This window comes from Pseudophryne corroboree, chromosome 4 (genome assembly GCF_028390025.1).
Source record: "Pseudophryne corroboree isolate aPseCor3 chromosome 4, aPseCor3.hap2, whole genome shotgun sequence".
Lineage (NCBI taxonomy): Eukaryota > Metazoa > Chordata > Amphibia > Anura > Myobatrachidae > Pseudophryne > Pseudophryne corroboree.
In genome coordinates this window covers 421,239,553-421,261,580 of record NC_086447.1, presented here as the reverse complement: position 1 = coordinate 421,261,580, position 22,028 = coordinate 421,239,553, and the positions used below count along the sequence as shown (strand labels likewise).

The window sequence follows — 22,028 nt, the reverse complement described above, 5'->3', positions numbered from 1 at the left end:
TATTTGAATGTACCACTTTGAGTGACAGAATATACTCCTCTAAACTAATGCGTTTTATTCCAATGGATTATTTCAGTAACTTCCCAAATACTACACAAATCTCCTTGTCTGCTGCAGTGTCGAAAACCTGATTGAAACGTACATAAAAAGTTAGACACAAAAAATTCTTATAAATGTAATTTTTCACTCTAAGGTGTTTATAATGACTTTATATGGTCTATTGTAGAGGCTAGATACTCAACATGCCATAATGTTTCATAGAACACTGTTTTCAGATTACTGGTGGCTAAAAATGTATTTATAAAAAAAAAAGTTTATAAATGCAGTTTTTATGATTCTTTCATGACGGAAATGTGGCCAATATAACCAATGCATGTACAATATTACTGAAGAATTTGCTTAGTACATAAACATGTTTTAATATTTGTTTTATTTCAAAAATAATAAATATGTTATTTAGAGAAATAGCCTATTACATAACTAATAACAAAACAAACACTATTTCAAAGTATTCAGCTTGAAAGACTGTGCACTTAAACATTCTGTATAGATTTGCTAAATGTGTCTGTACGGCCAAAAGAAAATATGGAGATGGAGACTAATGACTACCAATTTCAGTGCTCACCAGGAATAGCTCAGGCATACAACACATTTTAAACATAAGATGGGATGTACATAAAGTGTTACCATGTTAAAAAAAAAAACACTAAACCTTCAAAAAGTTTTTCTCCAACACAGGATTTTTTTCTGGAGTAAATAGGTGCAACCTATACGTACTGTACAGTAGCTATTGCATTAGGTAATATGTAGTTATTAGTTCGTCAACAGCAGACCCTAAAGAGGCTTGACCTAACACTATACTAGTATCAAATGAAATAAAAAATAGACAAGGACAGAACATAAACCTAGTGTGGTTTATGAGGAGTATTCCACAGTGTGGAGAAATGATACAAAGATGTACACAGTACTTCATATAATTAGCATATATTACCAGTCCAAATTAGCACAAAACAAGAGAAAATTACTTAATTTTCAGCACTTATAGCCTTTCCTTCTTGACTGATAACAGGACTACGCTAGCCTGGCTTGTAAGATGATAGAGTAGATATAAGGCACTGAGAGAAATGTCCTATTTGCATCATGGGCAGATACAAAAGCAGATCAGAAAATAGTACCGAGGCTTTACACAGTAAACACTTTGTTTTAGTTGTAATCCAGCAAACACTGTAATAAGGTATCTTTTCCATTTGACTTCTAGTGACGGTTTGAGCGAAGATAAGTCAGATATACTGTAGTATAATTTGAGCCTCTTATATTGATAAATGTCTACATCAGTCCTTCTGTTATTCAACTATACAGTATGTCTACAAGTTTGCTTTGTCAAACCCCTCAGTGCAGCAAAATGATTAAGAGAAAAATACCCCCACCCACACTGTTGCAATATTTAAATGTATAATACGGAAATAAGCACTATAAAGAAGTTATTGCTAAAAGGTAGGACTCTTTCCACTGTTCTCTCCAATTTTATGAACTGTGTAAACAGCAAATAATATCACTGACCCACACTTTGAAGACATTTAGAAATTAACAGGGTCATATTATAACTTGTATTCTGCTGCATTTATGAGAACATATATAACATCAATCTCAATAGTCCACTTTGGTCCTAGCAGTAAAACTCCAGATGCTTTTATGGTCAATACAATCTCTACATTGTTTGTGGTAAACACAGTGCAACAATGCAATAAAGTGTACCAAGTTGTTTGCACACAGTAGAGGCAAATATTCTGTGGGCTAAACAAATGCTCAAGAGACATTACTGACCTATTTTGTTATTGCAAGTCGATTGCTGCTAAAAGAAAACAAAATATGCACATCCTTTAATCATGTTACAGACTTGTGTGACTAATTCTTTCCATAAGTGCAGAATAATTTAATGTAGATTTTTTCTGTCACGTTACTAAAAGGAAACCTAAACCCTAATTAAACAAGCAAAAAAAGAAAAGATTAATAAAACAACTGAGCACCGGTGCACATGAGGAAAACTAAACAAAAGATATAAATTAATAGCTTAAAGATAAAATAAAATTCAGAATATCAAATACTAGATGCACTGACTGAACAAGTATAGCACATATATCAAACATACCAAAGAAAATTCGTACTGAATAATACACATTAATGTGAGCCTATAAATATTTTCTTTTTATTTGAAGTGTACTTTGAATTTGTCTTTATGTACTTTTAAGAGAATTACATAAACACTTCTAAAGAACAGGAAGAAAGGGGGAAAAATATTTATAAATACTGAAAAGAAATGGCCGCATTACTGTATGTACAAATATTACTTCTGAACTCTTCATACACCTCATCTGTTTGGGGACCGGTCCCTCTTGTGACCTATACACTAGCATTCATATTCACAAATAGACAGTGACTGATCCATTTAATGCTCAAACATATAAGTATAGCAAGTTTTAAGTCTTCCACTTTGCTTTTGTGATGGCAGAGAAGCGTGCCGCAGATATATTGTTCAGAAAGTTTCAAAATCGCTGACAAATGGCTCTGTGCTCTCCTGTGGAGGTGACTGTGTTGTATTTAGTTCCATGTGCCCTAACTTGTCTTTGTTTTGCAGTTCCTGCAGCGTAAGGATAAGATTCCGGATTTCCTCCCGCTTCGTCTTCATTCTTTGTTGTGGAAACCAATCAGTCAAATTCATGGGCAGATCAAAACTCTGAATGGGATTCTGAAAATGTAACAAATATATATTGATGACGACATCTGGCTGTCATATAAGCCAAATACAGTTTATAAAAGTATATTCATATCATTCACAAACATGACATACACTGGCAACATAGTCCAGTACTGTTCTACAAAATATTGCACTTTTGGATGTTCAATTTTGCATGTTTTGAATTTAGAATTTTGCCGTAAATTTTCAGATTCGTGCATACGTTAACATATTTTTCTAAGAACTAGGGCCTGGTTCAGTAATTCAATGGCCAATTCATGGTTTTGGCAGATACATTAAATGTTTGTTCTTCTGTAATTTACAGTTATTTATTAAAAGACTGAACAGATTTAACATTTGAAACAGTTAGCTGTAGACACTAATGGATTGCTAGCACTTCAAGGACAATAATAAAAAAATATAAATATTATCTAAGTTGAATAGCCAAATGTTACTACTACCAGAGTTCAAAACAAGTGAAGATAATAATACATAATAAAAAGAATAAATGTATCACCCAAACTTAATAAAATTACATAAATATAAACAGGTTTATTAAAACATTAAAATATTATGAAAAGATGATGTTATCTAAAAAAAAAAAAAAAACGAAAAATCAATAAAAAACTATATAACACTGGAAACACGAAATATACTGGCAATTCACAGTGCAACATAAGAGGCACACAATCCTTACAGAGCAAACTAAAGATAATTACAAATGTTTACACTACTGAACAGTCCTACAGACAAACTGCATCCCAGCAAGTATAGTCTGGTCTTATTACCAGTATAATTTGTAAGTACTTTTTTATATACTATACTATTTCTAAGTTAATGTTGTTAGTGGGATCAAGTACATTTTCTGTTCTAAATAATTTAGATGTATTTAATAAACATTTGGCAGTTTAAGAACAAACTAGTACTAATATCGTGATACAGTGTAGAAAGTATAATTCGGCAAAGAGATACTTACTGTGGGTGATTATTAACCAGCTGTAAGCTCAGCAATCAAGGCACAAATAGGTGAAACGCGGGTCTGACTGATGGTAAATGCGAACCCAGCCTGTGCACGGACCGACCACACATACTGTATGTGATCCAGGTGAATGTTTTGTGATATAACTACTGCAATATTGACTTGTACTAAATTTATGTTTTAAAACTACCTCAGCATAGATTAGCACTCCAATTACATGGATCTGTGAGTGCTGCAGCACCAATACTATTTATATTGTTCTACTGTTTAACTGCCATTTGATACGTTTTTATAACTACATATCTACAGTATATCTAAATCCCTCACTCGGTGGGACTCTCCTTGGAACACCTTCATAAATGTATCTCTGTGCTGGGCTTTCCCAGCAGGGGAGAGTTGGTTAGGTTTTCACAGTCTGGGAACAGAGTAAGATCTCTCCCCCATTATGTACACTGATGTATTGTAATACTGCACCAGCAAACATAAGGGAAGCAGAAGCTAAAAAGTATCCATATAGCTGTGTCTTATATTAACTATTACTACAGTATAATGCTATAACTGACACCTGAATTTTATTGTATTAGGGAACATCTCTCTGGTAATACTGTATGTACTGTACTTACAAAAACTGTCTATATGCTATCACGGACAATTATGTTGTCATTATTAGCATGGTACACAACTGACACTTAATGAGGCCCTTTGCCCCCAACATCTCCCTAACAGCTGTTATATTGTTATATGCTCAATGTTGTCTCATCAGTAGGGTTAAATCAGATACTCTACATATTTAGTGGCATCAGAAGGGGGGTGCGGCCTGCACCCAGGTGTCGCTCTCGGAGGGGGCGACACCAAAATGCCTGCTTCTCCACACTTACAGGAGCCGGGTGCTGCAGTTTGGAATTCTCCTGCAGCACCCGGATCCTGTCAGAGGTGCCGCTGGCAGTGCAGGCACTAGTCTCCGGGTACAACCCAACATCTTAGGGGATGCTGGGCTGCCCCCGTAGTGATGTCACTGGGATCCCCCATGAGGCCACACCCCATTCCCAGCCGTGTGAGAGGATACAGAATGTGCAATGGATGTCAATAGAATTGGTGACGCCTCTGTACATATGGTTGATACGATTCTTGGGCGGGCTGTAATGCCTCTGAGTTGGTTGGAAGTGTGGGTTGCCAGCTGAACTCAGACGTCTTTAAAAGCGGCAATCATGTACAAGGCAATACCATGCCTTGTAAATGTTTTTTGCTTTAAAAAAAAATGTCTGAGTTGGCCATAGGTGTGGGTTGCCAGTCGAACTGGGCTGCTGTTTTTTTTTTTTTAAAGCAACAAATACATCTCGCCCACTGACTGAATGTTCTATATGACTACTTTTGAGAATCACAAACATTGCATCTATTAAAATCCAATATATGGCAACAATTGTGAATAGCGGAAATTCTGAATATATGGTTAATTTGGCAATTACCCTCTTAAACATTGCATGCATACAACTTGCATAGATTCTTTGAGGAAAATTCTAAGAACCAAATTTATTAATTCCAGGTACAGATTTCTGTATGATTATGACAGAGCTACCCCAATGGTCCGTATTTTAAGTTTATCCATGCTTGGCTCAGCTTCTCAATAAATTTTCTTTAACCATCTGTGCTGAGCCATGGATATACCTAAAACCTGGCATGTTGGGGTGCCTTGAGGACCACGTTTGAGAACCTCTGTATTATGTCAATTGTGTAATGCTCTGTATAAGATGAAGTGTGCTAATTATGGGAATCACTATAGGGCTCTTATGAATTCCAATCCTGACCATAAACTATTGTATTGTGTTTTTAATGAAGATAAGGTTATAAACCTAAGGGATACATACCTCCCTCTCTTGAAATAAACACACAATGTTGTGATCACATAGCAACCTTTAATTGGATCGCATTAACAGTAATATTTTCACTAGTGCCTACAGAAAATTGTATTTATAGGAATCTATTGCACCATTTAACGCTAGATTGACCGACTCATGTCTGGATTGCTACCGAACATCAGCTACAACAGTTCCCTGATCATCACGCAGTATTCCTTATATTCTGGTCTTGAAGGTTGAACTTAATTGGTATATTTATAAACCAGAATGATCTCTTACTTTCCTTTTTCTTTCTTTATCCTGAATATCTTTTTGTATACTACTGTTAACATTTTTAATTAAACATAATAAAAGATATATTTTATCAAGATTTATGTAACTAATTTTCAAAGAGTGCCCCCCGCCCCTCCTCCCAAAATAAGAGTCTCTTTTCCCTCTTGTATTCATTAGCACACATTACTGCTTCTGGGTGCACCATCATTATCATAAATTGACATTTCCTAAACTGGTACTTTTATCAGCAGGCTACAGCATTGTTAGTTTCTCCTATAATTGTATATTATTTATTGAATTATACATATGGAGAATGTGTGCAGAATAATTCTCATGCTCTAGACAGTTGTAAGTTAATGTAAAGTGTTTTCCTGCCTTTACAATGTAAATATTTAAAAAGCATTACTGTCATATAAACTATATTTAATTGTTCTAAGGGGTTCAAAAATTGAAAGGTCAGTGAGAATTCTCAAAAATAAAAGGACTGATCTCTGTTTATTTATTTTGCCTTTTGTGCACTTGTAATTCTTACAGTGAGTTATATTATTGCAAAATGTCATTGTTTCCAGGGTGCAGCCAATTCCAGAGCACATACTGCCCTGAAGTTAGCGAACAGTGTGTAGTGTACTTATTTACTTCCTTGTATATACAGAACAGGACATGCAATAAAATACCGTAGTGAAGTGATAACCAAACTTGTTTCAATCATGGCACCCTAGAGTATTAGAATGTTTTTCAAGGCACCCCTAGGCCAAAGGTTTCTTATTGAGACATTTAAAAAGAAATATGAAATTCAGTAAATTGTGTTTATACTGTATGTCATCCTTAGGTTCAATTGTGCGGTGAGGGATAAGATTTGCTTCTGTTTGTCCACATATTTTATGATAGGCAGCCACCAGCGCTGGTTTTGCATATTATATTGACCATAAATAATTTGATTTAGTCCTCGACCACCAACCCAGAGCAAGTGTCCCGAGGTACCCCAGGGTGCCACTGAACACAGTGTGAGAACCACTGCTGTAGTAATTCCATACTGCCAGTTAAGGGTACAAGGGCAATATGAAATAAATGTCAAAAAAGAGAGAGAAAAAAAATAACCCCAAAAAACGGGGATGCACATACTAATTACACTTGTGATAAATAAAAACTAATTTTGTGATATATATATATATATATATATATAAAATGTACACATATAGTCAATGAAATGGTGCACAGGTGCGCTGGTCAATGTTCAGTTTCCACTTAGAAAATGGAAAAGAATCCTCAAGGTCGTCAAAACTCTGGGATATAGCACTGGTTTTCTAGTCTTTCAAAAAAACCGCTGCACCCCTCCTGTAGAAACTCTGGTCTCCTGGAGTGAGATACTCTAGATATAGAAACAAAAGGAGGGGGCGCACATGTGCAAATCACTTTTATTTAAAACATGTAAAATACTTTTAACAGAGGATCCACGTGGCCTGCTAGACGTACCCATCTCCAAGCTGACCACCGGTCTGTGCCTTCTGCCTGTGTTGGTGTCCCGACGAGCCGCAGCGTTGTCCCGTTAAGCCGCTTGCGCGGTGTGAGGTCCCGGATCCCAGTGCAGCACAGCTTTTACCGGCAGGGACAGATTGGAGCATTTACTTTGTATACATCATGTGGTAACCAGGCCACACGGGTGAGAACCTCGGAATGTGGATTCTCTGTCACAGTGATCCTACAGTATGTGTTAATGTGGATCCTCTGTGAAAGAGATTTTACCTGTTTTAAATAATAGTGATTTGCACCATGTGCGCCCCCCTCCTTTTGTTTCTGTATTATATATATATATAAATATATATTGCAAAGTATAGAGTGGCACTCCCAGTAAGCGTATATACAGCTTGCTCCGGTGCCCTGCATCAGTCAGAGCTGAGAAATGTAGATGCAAAAGATTGCTGGCACTCTCAGAGGCTTGTAAAAACGACACAGATACTGTAGTTGTAGGTCAACGTTTCAGGGCCTTGCCCTTTTATCAAGACTAACTAAACAGACATAATAAAAATAAATTTATACTTTACCGATAACACCTCGTGTGCAGACGACCGCCGCTCTCCGGGAGACCCGCTGACGTCATGGGCGCGCGCTGGCGCCGGCGACCCGGCGTCTCCAGGGGGCGTGGCAAGGAGAATGTGTAACCCATCACCATGGGGACAAATGTAAGGGCGCTGGAGAAGGACAAAAAGGATGAATATGCAAAGTGAAATGCACGAGGAAGCAGCCTAGCTGTGCAGCAAATAGAAAATAGTAACAATATTGTTGGACTTATAATAATAAGGGTGAACAATCAGCATGGTATAAATGTACATACAGATATGTCAGCAAATGGGGATATGCTTAAGAGGATGATAAAGATGAGGAAAATATTCATTAAAGTGAGCCATGTAGTAAGAGCTTATAAGCAGAAATTACTTATTTATAAAAAGCAAGTGTATGACAGCATATCGTTCAAGCCAAACGGTTTAACTGTTTGGAGGGTGTGGATCCAGCGGGCTTCTCTCTGTAGCAGAAGGCGACCACGATTACCCCCTCTGGCATTATCTGGAATTCCGTCAATCATCTTGTATCGGATGGAGGCAAGGTTATGATGAAGGTCTTTAAAGTGACGGGCAACGGGTTGGTCAGACCCACGTCCCTCCAGGGCGGCCCGTATGCTGGAGCGGTGTAACGCAATGCGCTCCTTAAACTGTCGTATCGTCTTGCCAATGTAAAGAAGCCCACAGGGGCATTTGATGTAGTAGATGACGTACCGACTGGAACAGGTAAACGATTGAGTCATGTTAAATTTTTTGCCAGATCTGGGGTGGAAAAAAGAGTCGCCAGTTTCCTTCATCATAACCTTGCCTCCATCCGATACAAGATGATTGACGGAATTCCAGATAATGCCAGAGGGGGTAATCGTGGTCGCCTTCTGCTACAGAGAGAAGCCCGCTGGATCCACACCCTCCAAACAGTTAAACCGTTTGGCTTGAACGATATGCTGTCATACACTTGCTTTTTATAAATAAGTAATTTCTGCTTATAAGCTCTTACTACATGGCTCACTTTAATGAATATTTTCCTCATCTTTATCATCCTCTTAAGCATATCCCCATTTGCTGACATATCTGTATGTACATTTATACCATGCTGATTGTTCACCCTTATTATTATAAGTCCAACAATATTGTTACTATTTTCTATTTGCTGCACAGCTAGGCTGCTTCCTCGTGCATTTCACTTTGCATATTCATCCTTTTTGTCCTTCTCCAGCGCCCTTACATTTGTCCCCATGGTGATGGGTTACACATTCTCCTTGCCACGCCCCCTGGAGACGCCGGGTCGCCGGCGCCAGCGCGCGCCCATGACGTCAGCGGGTCTCCCAGAGAGCGGCGGTCGTCTGCACACGAGGTGTTATCGGTAAAGTATAAATTTATTTTTATTATGTCTGTTTAGTTAGTCTTGATAAAAGGGCAAGGCCCTGAAACGTTGACCTACAACTACAGTATCTGTGTCGTTTTTACAAGCCTCTGAGAGTGCCAGCAATCTTTTGCATCTATATAAATATATATATATATATATATATACATATATATACACATACACACACACATACATACAGTAACAATTGATAAAAGAACACTTAACACATTGCCAAACAATGTTATATAGCAATACCGCACTTGTGTCAATAAACTAACCTCAAAAAAGCTCTCCACGTATTGCAGGATATAGACTCCGCAGTCACTGTAATTGTTTTGCTGAGGCACTCTGGGGCTGGAACCTTTCATAAACTCTTTGGAAAATTTTCTTTTACTTCCTTTCTTAGCTTCCCATTCTACCTCCAGGTATCTGAATAACAGATTCAAATAAATAGCATGAACAACGAACAAAAGGATGACACCTAGCAAATGCATTAAGGTGTGTTAATGAAAACAAACACATTAGGCTTACTCTCGTAATGTTTTTACCACAGCGGAACGAGAAGGACCTCTCAAAGAATCCATAAGCAGAATACAGGGTCTGGAAACATAAAATAAAAAATACTAATGTAACTTTAACAGCCTAAAACAAAATAAAAACCAAGATGATTTATCTTAGGGTCAATAAATGAAAACACTGTTATATGCAGCATTATTTAAAAGTGTACCAATCTATCATCCTAACCACTATACATTGAATTTGCATTATTGCCTGAGTAATGCATTGCACTGAATGACTGGGAAAACAAAAACTATGTATATAGCGGCACCATCACAGGGACCCATTTACATGCTGGCGAACCCACAATTAATCGTCTGGTCAATCCTTCCAGGGCCATATAGCCAAAGTTTTAATTGCGTTAGTAAACTACTGGGAATAACTTCAGCATGTAATTTTCTAATGTGTATATATAAATAAATGATATATACATACAGTTCTAACTGTAGGTTGTATTTTTGGGAGATATTTTTTGCAGTAAGTAGCCCATAGGCTATGGGGTATATGCAATTCCGGGCGAATTGCGGCACTTTTTCGCCCGTTTTTAAATTCGACACAATTCGACCGTCGAATTCCGGCAGGTGGGTGCCAGAATTCGACATATTCAATAAAAAACAAATTCGACAGTCCCGCTGTCGAAAAACGGCCAATTTGACGGATTTTGATTACATTTTTAAAAATGTTTAAAAAAAGAAAAAAAAAAGAAGAAAAAAAAACGGTAAAAAACCCGAAAGAAAATTGCGTGGGGTCCCCCCTCCTAAGCATAACCAGCCTCGGGCTCTTTGAGCCGGTCCTGGTTGCCAAAATACGGGAAAAAAAATGACAGGGGATCCTTTCTGTGACAGGAGTCACGGGGGGTCTCTGCATTCGGGGAAAGGGGTCCCATGTGTAAACATGGGACCCCTTTCAGTACGTCTGGTTCGGGTAAATGCGTTTTTTTGTTTTGCCAAGTACGTGGATTATAATAAAAGAACTTGACACTGGATCAGGTGAGTATAATTTTATTTTCAGGTACCCCGGACGTCGACATTGGAGACGAGGCCAGAGTCGGCGTGTCAACATAGGTAAGTATGTGTGTCGACATGTAATAAAGTTATACTTTCACGGTGTCTGTGTCCTGTTTTTATTTGGGTATTTTTTTTGCAGTAGAACTACAGGTACCAGCGGGCCCGTTTCCCCCCCGCATGCTGGTACTTGTGGTTCTCCAAGTACCGGCTTGCGTGGAGGCTTGCTGGGACTTGTAGTTCTTCTGCAAAAAAATAAGAATTTACTTACCGATAATTCTATTTCTCGTAGTCCGTAGTGGATGCTGGGGACTCCGTCAGGACCATGGGGAATAGCGGCTCCGCAGGAGACAGGGCACAAAAAGTAAGCTTTTAGGATCACATGGTGTGTACTGGCTCCTCCCCCTATGACCCTCCTCCAAGCCTCAGTTAGGCACTGTGCCCGGACGAGCGTACACAATAAGGAAGGATATTGAACCCCGGGTAAGACTCATACCAGCCACACCAATCACACCGTATAACTTGTGATCTGAACCCAGTTAACAGTATGACAAACGTAGGAGCCTCTGAACAGACGGCTCACAACAAATAACAACCCGATTATTTTGTAACAATAACTATGTACAAGTATTGCAGACAATCCGCACTTGGGATGGGCGCCCAGCATCCACTACGGACTACGAGAAATAGAATTATCGGTAAGTAAATTCTTATTTTCTCTAACGTCCTAAGTGGATGCTGGGGACTCCGTCAGGACCATGGGGATTATACCAAAGCTCCCAAACGAGCGGGAGAGTGCGGATGACTCTGCAGCACCGAATGAGAGAACTCAAGGTCCTCCTCAGCCATGGTATCAAATTTGTAGAATTTTGCAAACGTGTTTGCCCCTGACCAAGTAGCAGCTCGGCAGAGTTGTAATGCCGAGACTCCCCGGGCAGCCGCCCAGGATGAGCCCACTTTCCTTGTGGAATGGGCCTTGACAGATTTAGGTTGTGGCAAGCCTGCCACAGAATGTGCAAGTTGAATTGTGCTACAAATCCAACGAGCAATCGTCTGCTTAGAAGCAGGAGCACCCATCTTGTTGGGTGCATACAATATAAGCAGTGAGTCAGACTTTCTGACTCCCGCCGTTCTTGAAATACATATTTTCAATGCCCGGACCACGTCCAACAACTTGGAATCCTCCAACTCGTTAGTAGCCGCAGGCACCACAATAGGCTGGTTCAGGTGAAACGCTGACACCACCTTAGGCAGAAAATGAGGACGCGTCCGCAGTTCTGCCCTGTCCGTATGGAAAATCAGATATGGGCTCTTTTATGATAAAGCCGCCAATTCTGATACTCTCCTGGCTGAAGCCAGGGCCAGTAGCATGGTTACTTTCCATGTAAGATACTTCATCTCCACCGATTTGAGCGGCTCAAACCAATGGGATTTTAGAAAATCCAAGACTACATTAAGATCCCACGGTGCCACTGGGGGCACAACCGGGGGCTGTATATGTAGTACTCCTTTTACAAAAGTCTGGACTTCAGGAACTGAAGCCAATTCTTTCTGGAAGAAAATCGACAGGGCCGAAATTTGAACCTTAATGGACCCCAATTTGAGGCCCATAGACAATCCTGTTTGCAGGAAATGTAGGAATCGACCCAGTTGAAATTCCTCCGTGGGGGCCTTCCTGGCCTCACACCACGCAACATATTTCCTCCAAATGCGGTGATAATGTTGTGCAGTCACCTCCTTCCTGGCCTTTACCAGTGTAGGAATGACCTCTTCCGGAATGCCTTTTTCCTTTAGAATTCGGCGTTCAACCGCCATGCCGTCAAACGCAGCCGCGGTAAGTCTTGGAATAGACATGGTCCCTGCTGAAGCAGGTCCCGTCTTAGAGGTAGAGGCCACGGATCCTCCGTGAGCATCTCTTGAAGTTCCGGGTACAAAGTTCTTCTTGGCCAATCCGGAGCCACTAGTATCGTTCTTACTCCCTTTTGCCGTATAATTCTCAGTACTTTTGGTATGAGAGGCAAAGGAGGGAACACATACACTGACTGGAACACCCACGGTGTTACCAGAGCGTCCACAGCTATTGCCTGAGGATCTCTTGACCTGGCGCAATACCTGTCCAGTTTTTTGTTGAGGCGGGACGCCATCATATCCACCATTGGTTTTTCCCAACGGTTCACAATCATGTGGAAGACTTCTGGATGAAGTCCCCACTCTCCCGGGTGTAGATCATGTCTGCTGAGGAAGTCTGCTTCCCAGTTGTCCACTCCCGGAATGAATACTGCTGACAGTGCTATCACATGATCTTCCGCCCAGCGAAAAATCCTTGCAGCTTCTGCCATTGCTGTCCTGCTTCTTGTGCCGCCCTGTCTGTTTACGTGATGTTGTCCGACTGGATCAACACCGGCTGACCCTGAAGCAGGGGTTTTGCCAGACTTAGAGCATTGTAAATCGCTCTTAGCTCCAGTATATTTATGTGAAGAGACATCTCCAGGCTTGACCATACTCCCTGGAAGTTTCTTCCTTGTGTGACCGCTCCCCAGCCTCTCAGACTGGCATCCGTGGTCACCAGGACCCAGTCCTGTATGCCGAATCTGCGGCCCTCTAACAGATGAGCACTCTGCAACCACCACAGAAGAGACACCCTTGTCCGTGGCGATAAGGTTATCCGCTGATGCATCTGCAGATGCGATCCGGACCATTTGTCCAGCAGATCCCACTGAAAAGTTCGTGCGTGGAATCTGCCGAATGGAATCGCTTCGTAAGAAGCCACCATCTTTCCCAGGACTCTTGTGCATTGATGCACAGACACTGTCCCTGGTTTTAGGAGGTTCCTGACAAGTTCGGATAACTCCCTGGCTTTCTCCTCCGGAAGAAACACCTTTTTCTGAACCGTGTCCAGAATCATTCCCAGGAACAGCAGACGTGTCGTCGGGGTCAACTGAGATTTTGGAAAATTCAGAATCCACCCGTGTTGTTGCAGCACTAGTTGGGTTAGTGCTACTCCGTCTTCCAGCTGTTCTCTGGATCTTGCCCTTATCAGGAGATCGTCCAAGTAAGGGATAATTAATACGCCTCTTCTTCGTAGAAGGATCATCATTTCGGCCATTACCTTGGTAAAGACCCGAGGTGCCGTGGACAATCCAAACGGCAGCGTCTGAAACTGATAATGACAGTTTTGCACCACGAACCTGAGGTACCCTTGATGTGAAGGGCAAATTGGGACATGCAGGTAAGCGTCCTTTATGTCCAGGGACACCATAAAGTCCCCTTCTTCCAGATTCGCTATCACTGCTCTGAGTGACTCCATCTTGAACTTGAATTTTTGTATGTACAGGTTCAAAGATTTGAGATTTAGAATAGGTCTTACCGAGCCGTCCGGCTTCGATACCACAAATAGCGTGGAGTAATACCCCTTTCCCTGTTGTAGGAGGGGTACCTTGACTATCACCTGCTGAGCAAACAGCTTGTGAATGGCTTCCAATACCGTCGCCCTGTCCGAGGGAGACGTTGGCAAAGCAGACTTTAGGAACCGGCGAGGGGGAGACTTCGCGAATTCCAACCTGTAACCCTGAGATACTACCTGTAGAATCCAGGGGTCCACCTGTGAGCAAGCCCACTGTGCGCTGAAATTCTTGAGTCGACCCCCCACCGTTCCGGAGTCCGCTTGTAAGGCCCCAGCGTCATGCTGAGGGCTTTGCAGAACCCTGGGAGGGCTTCTGTTCCTGGGCAGGGGCTGCTTGCTGCCCTCTCTTACCCCTTCCTCTGCCCCGAGGCAGATATGACTGTCCTTTTGTCCGCTTGTTCTTATAGGAACGAAAGGACTGCGGCTGAAAAGACGGTGTCTTTTTCTGTTGGGAGGGGGTCTGAGGTAAAAAAGTGGATTTTCCGGCAGTTGCCGTAGCCACCAGATCCGATAGACCGACGCCAAATAATTCCTCCCCTTTATACGGCAATACTTCCATATGTCGTTTGGAATCCGCATCACCTGACCACTGTCGCGTCCATAAACTCCTTCTGGCAGATATGGACATCGCATTTACTCTCGATGCCAGAGTGCAAATATCTCTCTGCGCATCTCGCATATAAAGGAAAGCATCCTTTAATTGCTCTATAGTCAATAAAATACTGTCCCTATCCAGGGTATCAATATTTTCAGTCAGGGAATCCAACCAGACGACCCCAGCACTGCACATCCAGGCTGAGGCGATGGCTGGTTGCAGTATAACACCAGTATGAGTGTATATACTTTTCAGGGTAGTTTCCAGCCTCCTATCAGCTGGATCCTTGAGGGCGGCCGTATCAGGAGACGGTAACGCCACTTGTTTCGATAAGCGTGTGAGCGCCTTATCCACCCTAGGGGGTGTTTCCCAGCGCGCCCTAACCTCTGGCGGGAAAGGGTATAATGCTAATAACTTTTTTGAAATTAGCATTTTTCTATCTGGGTTAACCCACGCTTCATCACATACATCATTTAATTCCTCTGATTCAGGAAAAACTACAGGTAGTTTTTTCACCCCCCACATAATACCCCTTTTTGTGGTACTTGTAGTATCAGAGATATGCAAAGCCTCCTTCATTGCCGTGATCATATAACGTGTGGCCCTACTTGAAAATACGTTTGTTTCATCACCGTCGACACTAGATTCAGTGTCTGTGTCTGGGTCTGTGTCGACCGACTGAGGTAAAGGGCGCTTTACAGCCCCTGACGGTGTCTGAGACGCCTGGGCAGGTACTAACTGGTTTGCCGGCCGTCTCATGTCGTCAACTGATTTTTGTAATGTGCTGACATTATCACGTAATTCCATAAACAAAGCCATCCATTCCGGTGTCGACTCCCTGGGGGGCGACATCACCATTATCGGCAATTGCTCCGCCTCCACGCCAACATCGTCCTCATACATGTCGACACACACGTACCGACACACAGCAGACACACAGGGAATGCTCTTATCGAAGACAGGACCCCACTAGCCCTTTGGGGAGACAGAGGGAGAGTTTGCCAGCACACACCCAAGCGCTATAATATATATGGGAACAACCCTATATAAGTGTTGTTCCTTATAGCCGCTTATATAAAAATATCGCCAAAATATGCCCCCCCTCTCTGTTTTACCCTGTTTCTGTAGTGCAGTGCAGGGGAGAGTCCTGGGAGCCTTCCTCACAGCGGAGCTGAGCAGGAAAATGGCGCTGTGTGCTGAGGAGAATAAGCCCCGCCCCCTATTCCGGCGGGCTTTTCTCCCGGAGTTTTAGACATTTGGCATGGGTTAAATACATACATATAGCCTTAATGGCTATATGTGATGTATTCTTTTGCCATTAAAGGTATTATATATTGCTGCCCAGGGCGCCCCCAGCAGCGCCCTGCACCCTCCGTGACCGTCTGGTGTGAAGTGTGTGACAACAATGGCGCACAGCTGCAGTGCTGTGCGCTACCTTCATGAAGACTGAAGAGCCTTCTGCCGCCTGTTTCCGGACCTTCAATCTTCAGCATCTGTAAGGGGGGTCGGCGGCGCGGCTCCGGGACGAACCCCAGGGTGAGACCTGTGTTCCGACTCCCTCTGGAGCTAATGGTGTCCAGTAGCCTAAGAATCCAATCCATCCTGCACGCAGGTGAGTTGAAATTCTCTCCCCTAAGTCCCTCGATGCAGTGAGCCTGTTGCCAGCAGGACTCACTGAAAATAAAAAACCTAAAAAACTTTTTCTAAGCAGCTCTTTAGGAGAGCCACCTAGATTGCACCCTGCTCGGACGGGCACAAAAACCTAACTGGGGCTTGGAGGAGGGTCATAGGGGGAGGAGCCAGTACACACCATGTGATCCTAAAAGCTTACTTTTTGTGCCCTGTCTCCTGCGGAGCCGCTATTCCCCATGGTCCTGACGGAGTCCCCAGCATCCACTTAGGACGTTAGAGAAACTATATTCTTACATTTTTACACATGGCTATCAGCCCCCCATCCACAGCCCTTGGATGGGGGGGGGGGGGGGGGGAGGAGACACACAGCCTCGGGCTTCACCCCTGGCCCTTGGGTGGCTGGGGGGGACCCCTTGATTGAAGGGGTCCCCACTCCTCCAGGGTACCCCGGGCAGGGGTGACTGGGTATTTAATGCCACGGCCGCAGGGCGCTGTATAAAAGTGACCCCCGGCTGTGGCATTATCTGTCCAGCTAGTGGAGCCCGGTGCTGGTACAAAAAATACGGGGGACCCCTACTCTTTTTGTCCCCCGTATTTTTTGCACCAGGACCAGGCGCAGAGCCCGGTGCTGGTTGTTAAAATACGGGGGATCCCCTGTCATTTCCCCCCCCGTATTTTGTCAACCAGGACCGGCTCAAAGAGCCCGAGGCTGGTTATGGTTAGGAGGGGGGACCCCACGCATTTCCCCCCCCTGATTTTTACACCATTCCATTAAAAAAATAAAAAAAAATAAAAAAAATATAAATACTTGTGCATCCTAAACAGACAAACCAAGTACCTAATCCCTTCTAATATAAATAGATATGCTATTACCAATAAAAAAAAACACAAAAAAAGTTTTTAATTTTTTTTATTAGATTCCGCCAGCAAAGTGTGGCGGATTGAAAATGACGAATTTACTGTCTAAAAGCACTGTTGTCGAATTTACAATCTTCAATTGAATATACTTTTGTTGAAATGCCGCATTTGTACCATTGCAGAAATGTCGAATTTGACAAATGTCGAATTTCAAAAAGTCGAATTTGAAATGGCCGTTTTTTTGGCGAAAAGTACTGTATTGCAATGTCGAATTTTTTTTTTTTTGGCGAAAATGTCCCGTTTTTCGACATTTTCGGGAATTCGACCGCAATTGCATATACCCCAATATTGGCTAATGTCATCTGGAGATCAACTTACTACACGATTGGCCTGTCAGCCTTTTTTGGTGCATGGGTGTAATTTCAGGAAGTAAGATTTGTTACAAGAGGAGGATAACATCCCAAGAGAACGATGGCAACATTAATGATACCTTAAATAAGCAACTCAAGTTTTTACTACGTACACAGAATAGATAGTTTTATTAATAAGATTTTTTTGTTTTAATACTACATCCTGTCGGAATTTTTGACCATCTGGACGGTCGTCATCCCATCCACCAGTCACGCATGCTGATCCCGTCCACACAGAGGCTGCACAATATTCAAAAACTGAATGTACCGTATGATGAATGTTTTAGTACTAAAGGTACTGGAAGTGTGTTTTCTCACTGTGTTATCAGTGATTAGTCAACTGCCATAAGGAGATCTGTCACTGTTTGTACTCCCGAGGAAGGTGGCTGTGTCGACTGATACAGCTGTAGAGCTTATGCTGGGATGGGTGTTAAGACGCCCGTGCCAGTATGCTTGTTGAGAAGTACCATGCTCATATATACTGCTGCTTGTTTCTATACAATGTTTGCGGTTATTATGTGAAATATATTAATGTTTTATTGCAATTTAACGGGTGGTGTGCTGGTATCTACGTTGCTGCTCCTGGCTAAACATTGAAACACAAACATTTATATATATTATATATATAAAAGTGTGTGTGTGTGTGTGTGTGTGTATATATATATACACACATACATATTATTTAAACATTTGATTCCTGTAGCATCCAGCCCTGCACAGTAATGCAAGGGCCAACCCCTGGTACCTTCTTCCTATACCTCTGATTTCCACAAGATAAAATAAAAAAAAATATCCAGTGATTTTGACCTTAGAGTAGTATTGATACCAAACTATTTCTACCTGGTGTTCTATAGTCAACAAGCTTTCCTGCCTCATAATTAGAAGCAAATACCAGCTGGCAATACCAGGTTTTTAAATAATAGGCCAGCTACCATTCTGGAGGGAATTGTGTTCTCTCTAAGGGAAATGCAACAAAACACTTCAGAGACTTGTTGTGGAAGATAACCACCAAAGGGAGAGTTAAAAACAAAAACACTTGTCAGGGAAAAAACTTGTCACCACATTACACATTTGAGCACTTTACAGGCGGAGCCTGAACTCACACTAAACTAAACCTAACAGCCAGGATAAATGTATGTGTTCATATGTGATCTTGTATTAGGCAGACAAACGAAGAAACATCTGTATATGTAAAATGTTAGAAAACCAGCATGGGGTAATTTCATGCTATGCACTGCATACACACTTGTATGCCCATTATTCACAGAACACAAATATTGTACAATGATGCAGAAAGCAGCACATTTGCTCAGATTCTGCCCAGCAGGGCAGCCATCAGAAATCATGGGACCTATGACAAATAAAAACGTCAGGGCCCCCTTCCTCCTCGGATCCTTCCCCAGAGGCAGGGTGTGTGTGTGAAGGGGGTAGCAGAGGAGCAGTAACACATATGCGGCGAGGGCGCAGACACGCAGATATGCGGCGAGGGCGCAGACACGCAGATATGCGGCGAGGGCGCAGACACGCAGATATGCGGCGAGGGCGCAGACACGCAGATATGCGGCGAGGGCGCAGACACGCAGATATGCGGCGAGGGCGCAGACACACATATGCGGCGAGGGCGCAGACACACAGATGTGGGGAGGGTGCAGAGACACAGATGTGGGGAGGGTGCAGAGACACAGATGTGGGCAGGAGGCAGTGGCAGGAATAGTAAAGGGGACAGACTGTATAGGAGAGCGGGGCAGTTTGCAACCAAAAACTCACATTTCCATCTACAGTGCAGTGAACACGTTATCCAGCCAATGAGAGCGGGGAAAGGGAGTAGAGGAGAAGAACTGGAGGAAGAGCAACTATGTAGGCAGAGATGACGCGTAAGCTGGTCCTGCTGAAGGTGCCACTGATTCACAGTATCAGAAAATGATCAGGATCACTGTGCAGATATACTGTTGCTAGCACTGGCTGAAGTTTATTAATGACAATCACTCATCACACAGATTAGCAATGTGATAGGTCATTTATTGTTAACACTCTCTTGCATATGTGGACGTGCACGCACGTCATGGGGGAGGCAGGGGGTGTCGGAGAGACGCGCATGATTCGGAGCCCCAGTCCGTCCCTGGTTAGTTGACAAACATTGTGGAAGAGAAAACTTGTAACATTCTTGCCATATGGTTTGGTGAACAATTTACTTCAGTTGTCTGCCCGGGGCCTTATTCCCACACTGCCCAGTTGACATCAGGCACTCAGGGCTGGCCCAATGTATGCAATAAATAAGAGTATGCTGGCGCCAGCCACCAGAGGGCACAGCAAGCAAAAGAAATGTTCACTACACAGAGACAGAGACAAAACAAAGTGTTTCTTTATCATTTTGAATGAAAACATCTCAAATAGATAGTACTGTTCTTATGGTGCATACACACTGGCCGATACATCGGTCGTTCTATTGAACAGCCGCTGTATCGCGGGTCCGTCAGCCAGTGTGTATGAATGATATGTCTGTGAACACAGTCGTTCGCAGACATATCGCTTCGGCCCTGCAGCACAGCCGATGACTAATATATCTACCGATATATTGGTGAATCGCTGTGTGTATGGCTGACCGCCCAAACACATGCTGCACCAGCCAGCGGTAATTGACAGCTGATCTGGGTGGGTGGGTGCATGTAAACGCCCGCCCAGTTCGTGACGTCAGTCCCGACGGATTGGGCAGTGTGTATGCTCAACACACTGCCTGGTTTATCTGTAGATACATTTGCAAATCAATCGATCTTTAGACACAGCCCTCTAAAGGAATATTCAGAAATTGGACCAACTTCATAACCACTAGCAAGGTCAGATTGGCAGTTATCATTACATACAGATGTGTCCTCATACATCATTGCTGCAGTAGCGCCAAACAGCCCCTCTCTGCATCTCAGTCACAATACAGTTGCAACTAGGGCGCATCAGGATACGGAGCTGGTTAATTTGATATGCGACACTTGTCTGTGTGTGACTGAGTGTCTGAATCAGTGTTATGATGCAGCGGCTGTGGCTTTTTTTCCATTCCAAGTTCCGTTGTGCTGCGTATACAGACTCAGTCGCATACACATACACAAGTGTTTCCTATCACATTAATCAGCCCATTCTCCTGGTACATCCTAGTCCAGGCATGTCCAAACTGCAGCCCTCCAGCTGTTGAGAAACTACACATCCCAGCATGCCCTGACACAGCTTTAGCACTCTCTGACAGCAAAACTGTGTCAGGGCATGCTGGGATATGTAGTTTCACAACAGCTGGAGGGACGCAGTTTGGACATGCCTGTCCTAGTCGCATCATGTTGCGACTCAGAGACATTTTGGGCAAAAAAATATGCATTGGCGCTAACAGAGTTGCATGGGACCTGCTGGCTCACTCCCACCAGGCATCTCACGCTGCATGGTATATTGAGGCTAGATGTATGAGGACACATTTGCAAGTAGTACTTATAAAAGGACAGTACAAAATAGAGAAATATCACATATTCCAATGAAATGTTGAAATGCGAAGATGTGTAGAAATTGTTTCATAGCAATTTTAGCACATCTGCGTCATGGTCTGAATAAGGTCCACTTAACTGGCATGGTCAGATTTCATGCAACTGCGCCCCCCCCCCCCCCCCCCCGTTTTTGACGAGATCCGTTCTGCAGATGTGCATAATATAATGTTTAAATATTTTAAAAAATACTTTTTTCAACTTTATTAAATAAAATTCATTTTAAAAAACAATGTTAACGCTTTTAAAGAGAAAAATCGTCAGTTAAGTGGTTAATTCATTACACCAACTATGATCTAAACTTCTATACTGCCTATCTCCTGTATACCTCTCTGCCATTGTGTTTTATGGCTTAAACATGTTCATACTGTACACAGCATTAAGCAACAGTGACACCTGCAGACTCTATAGAGCATGCACAATCACTATTTGACACAGTACTGTGTATGTAATGCAGGGAATAACAAAGTCCCAGCTCTTCGATATAGAAGTAACTACTAATGGGCCCTATACACTGGTCGATACGAGTAAAAGATATGAACGATCTCGTTCATTAATGAAAAAGATACCGTTCATATCTTTGAGTGTGTAGGCACCAGGGATGAACGATGCGCGGCCCTACGCTCATTCATCGCTGGTGCTGGCTTGTTTAAACATGCAGGCCAATATGGACAATCTCGTCCATATTAGCATGCAGTGCTATGGAGCTGGGTGACGGGGGAACCTCCCCCCGCCGCCGGGTCGCCCGTCTGCCGAATCGGTCATCGGGCAGCACGGTGGTGGGT

The 22,028-nt window shown here is 42.7% G+C and overlaps 1 protein-coding gene across 3 annotated transcripts in view; it reads right to left on the bottom strand.

Moving 5' to 3' along the window:
- Positions 1–413: 413 nt before the first annotated feature.
- Positions 414–22,028, bottom strand: part of SENP6 (SUMO specific peptidase 6) — a 343,996-nt gene continuing 322,381 nt past the window's right edge. For all 3 annotated transcript variants that reach the window (XM_063916838.1, XM_063916835.1, XM_063916837.1), the window contains 3 exons: positions 9,797–9,865; positions 9,544–9,694; positions 414–2,746 (listed from right to left, as the gene is read on the bottom strand). In XM_063916838.1, the coding sequence (XP_063772908.1) occupies positions 2,534–2,746; positions 9,544–9,694; positions 9,797–9,865 (433 nt within the window). In that variant the 3' untranslated portion in view covers positions 414–2,533. The remainder of the gene's footprint in view (positions 2,747–9,543; positions 9,695–9,796; positions 9,866–22,028) is intronic.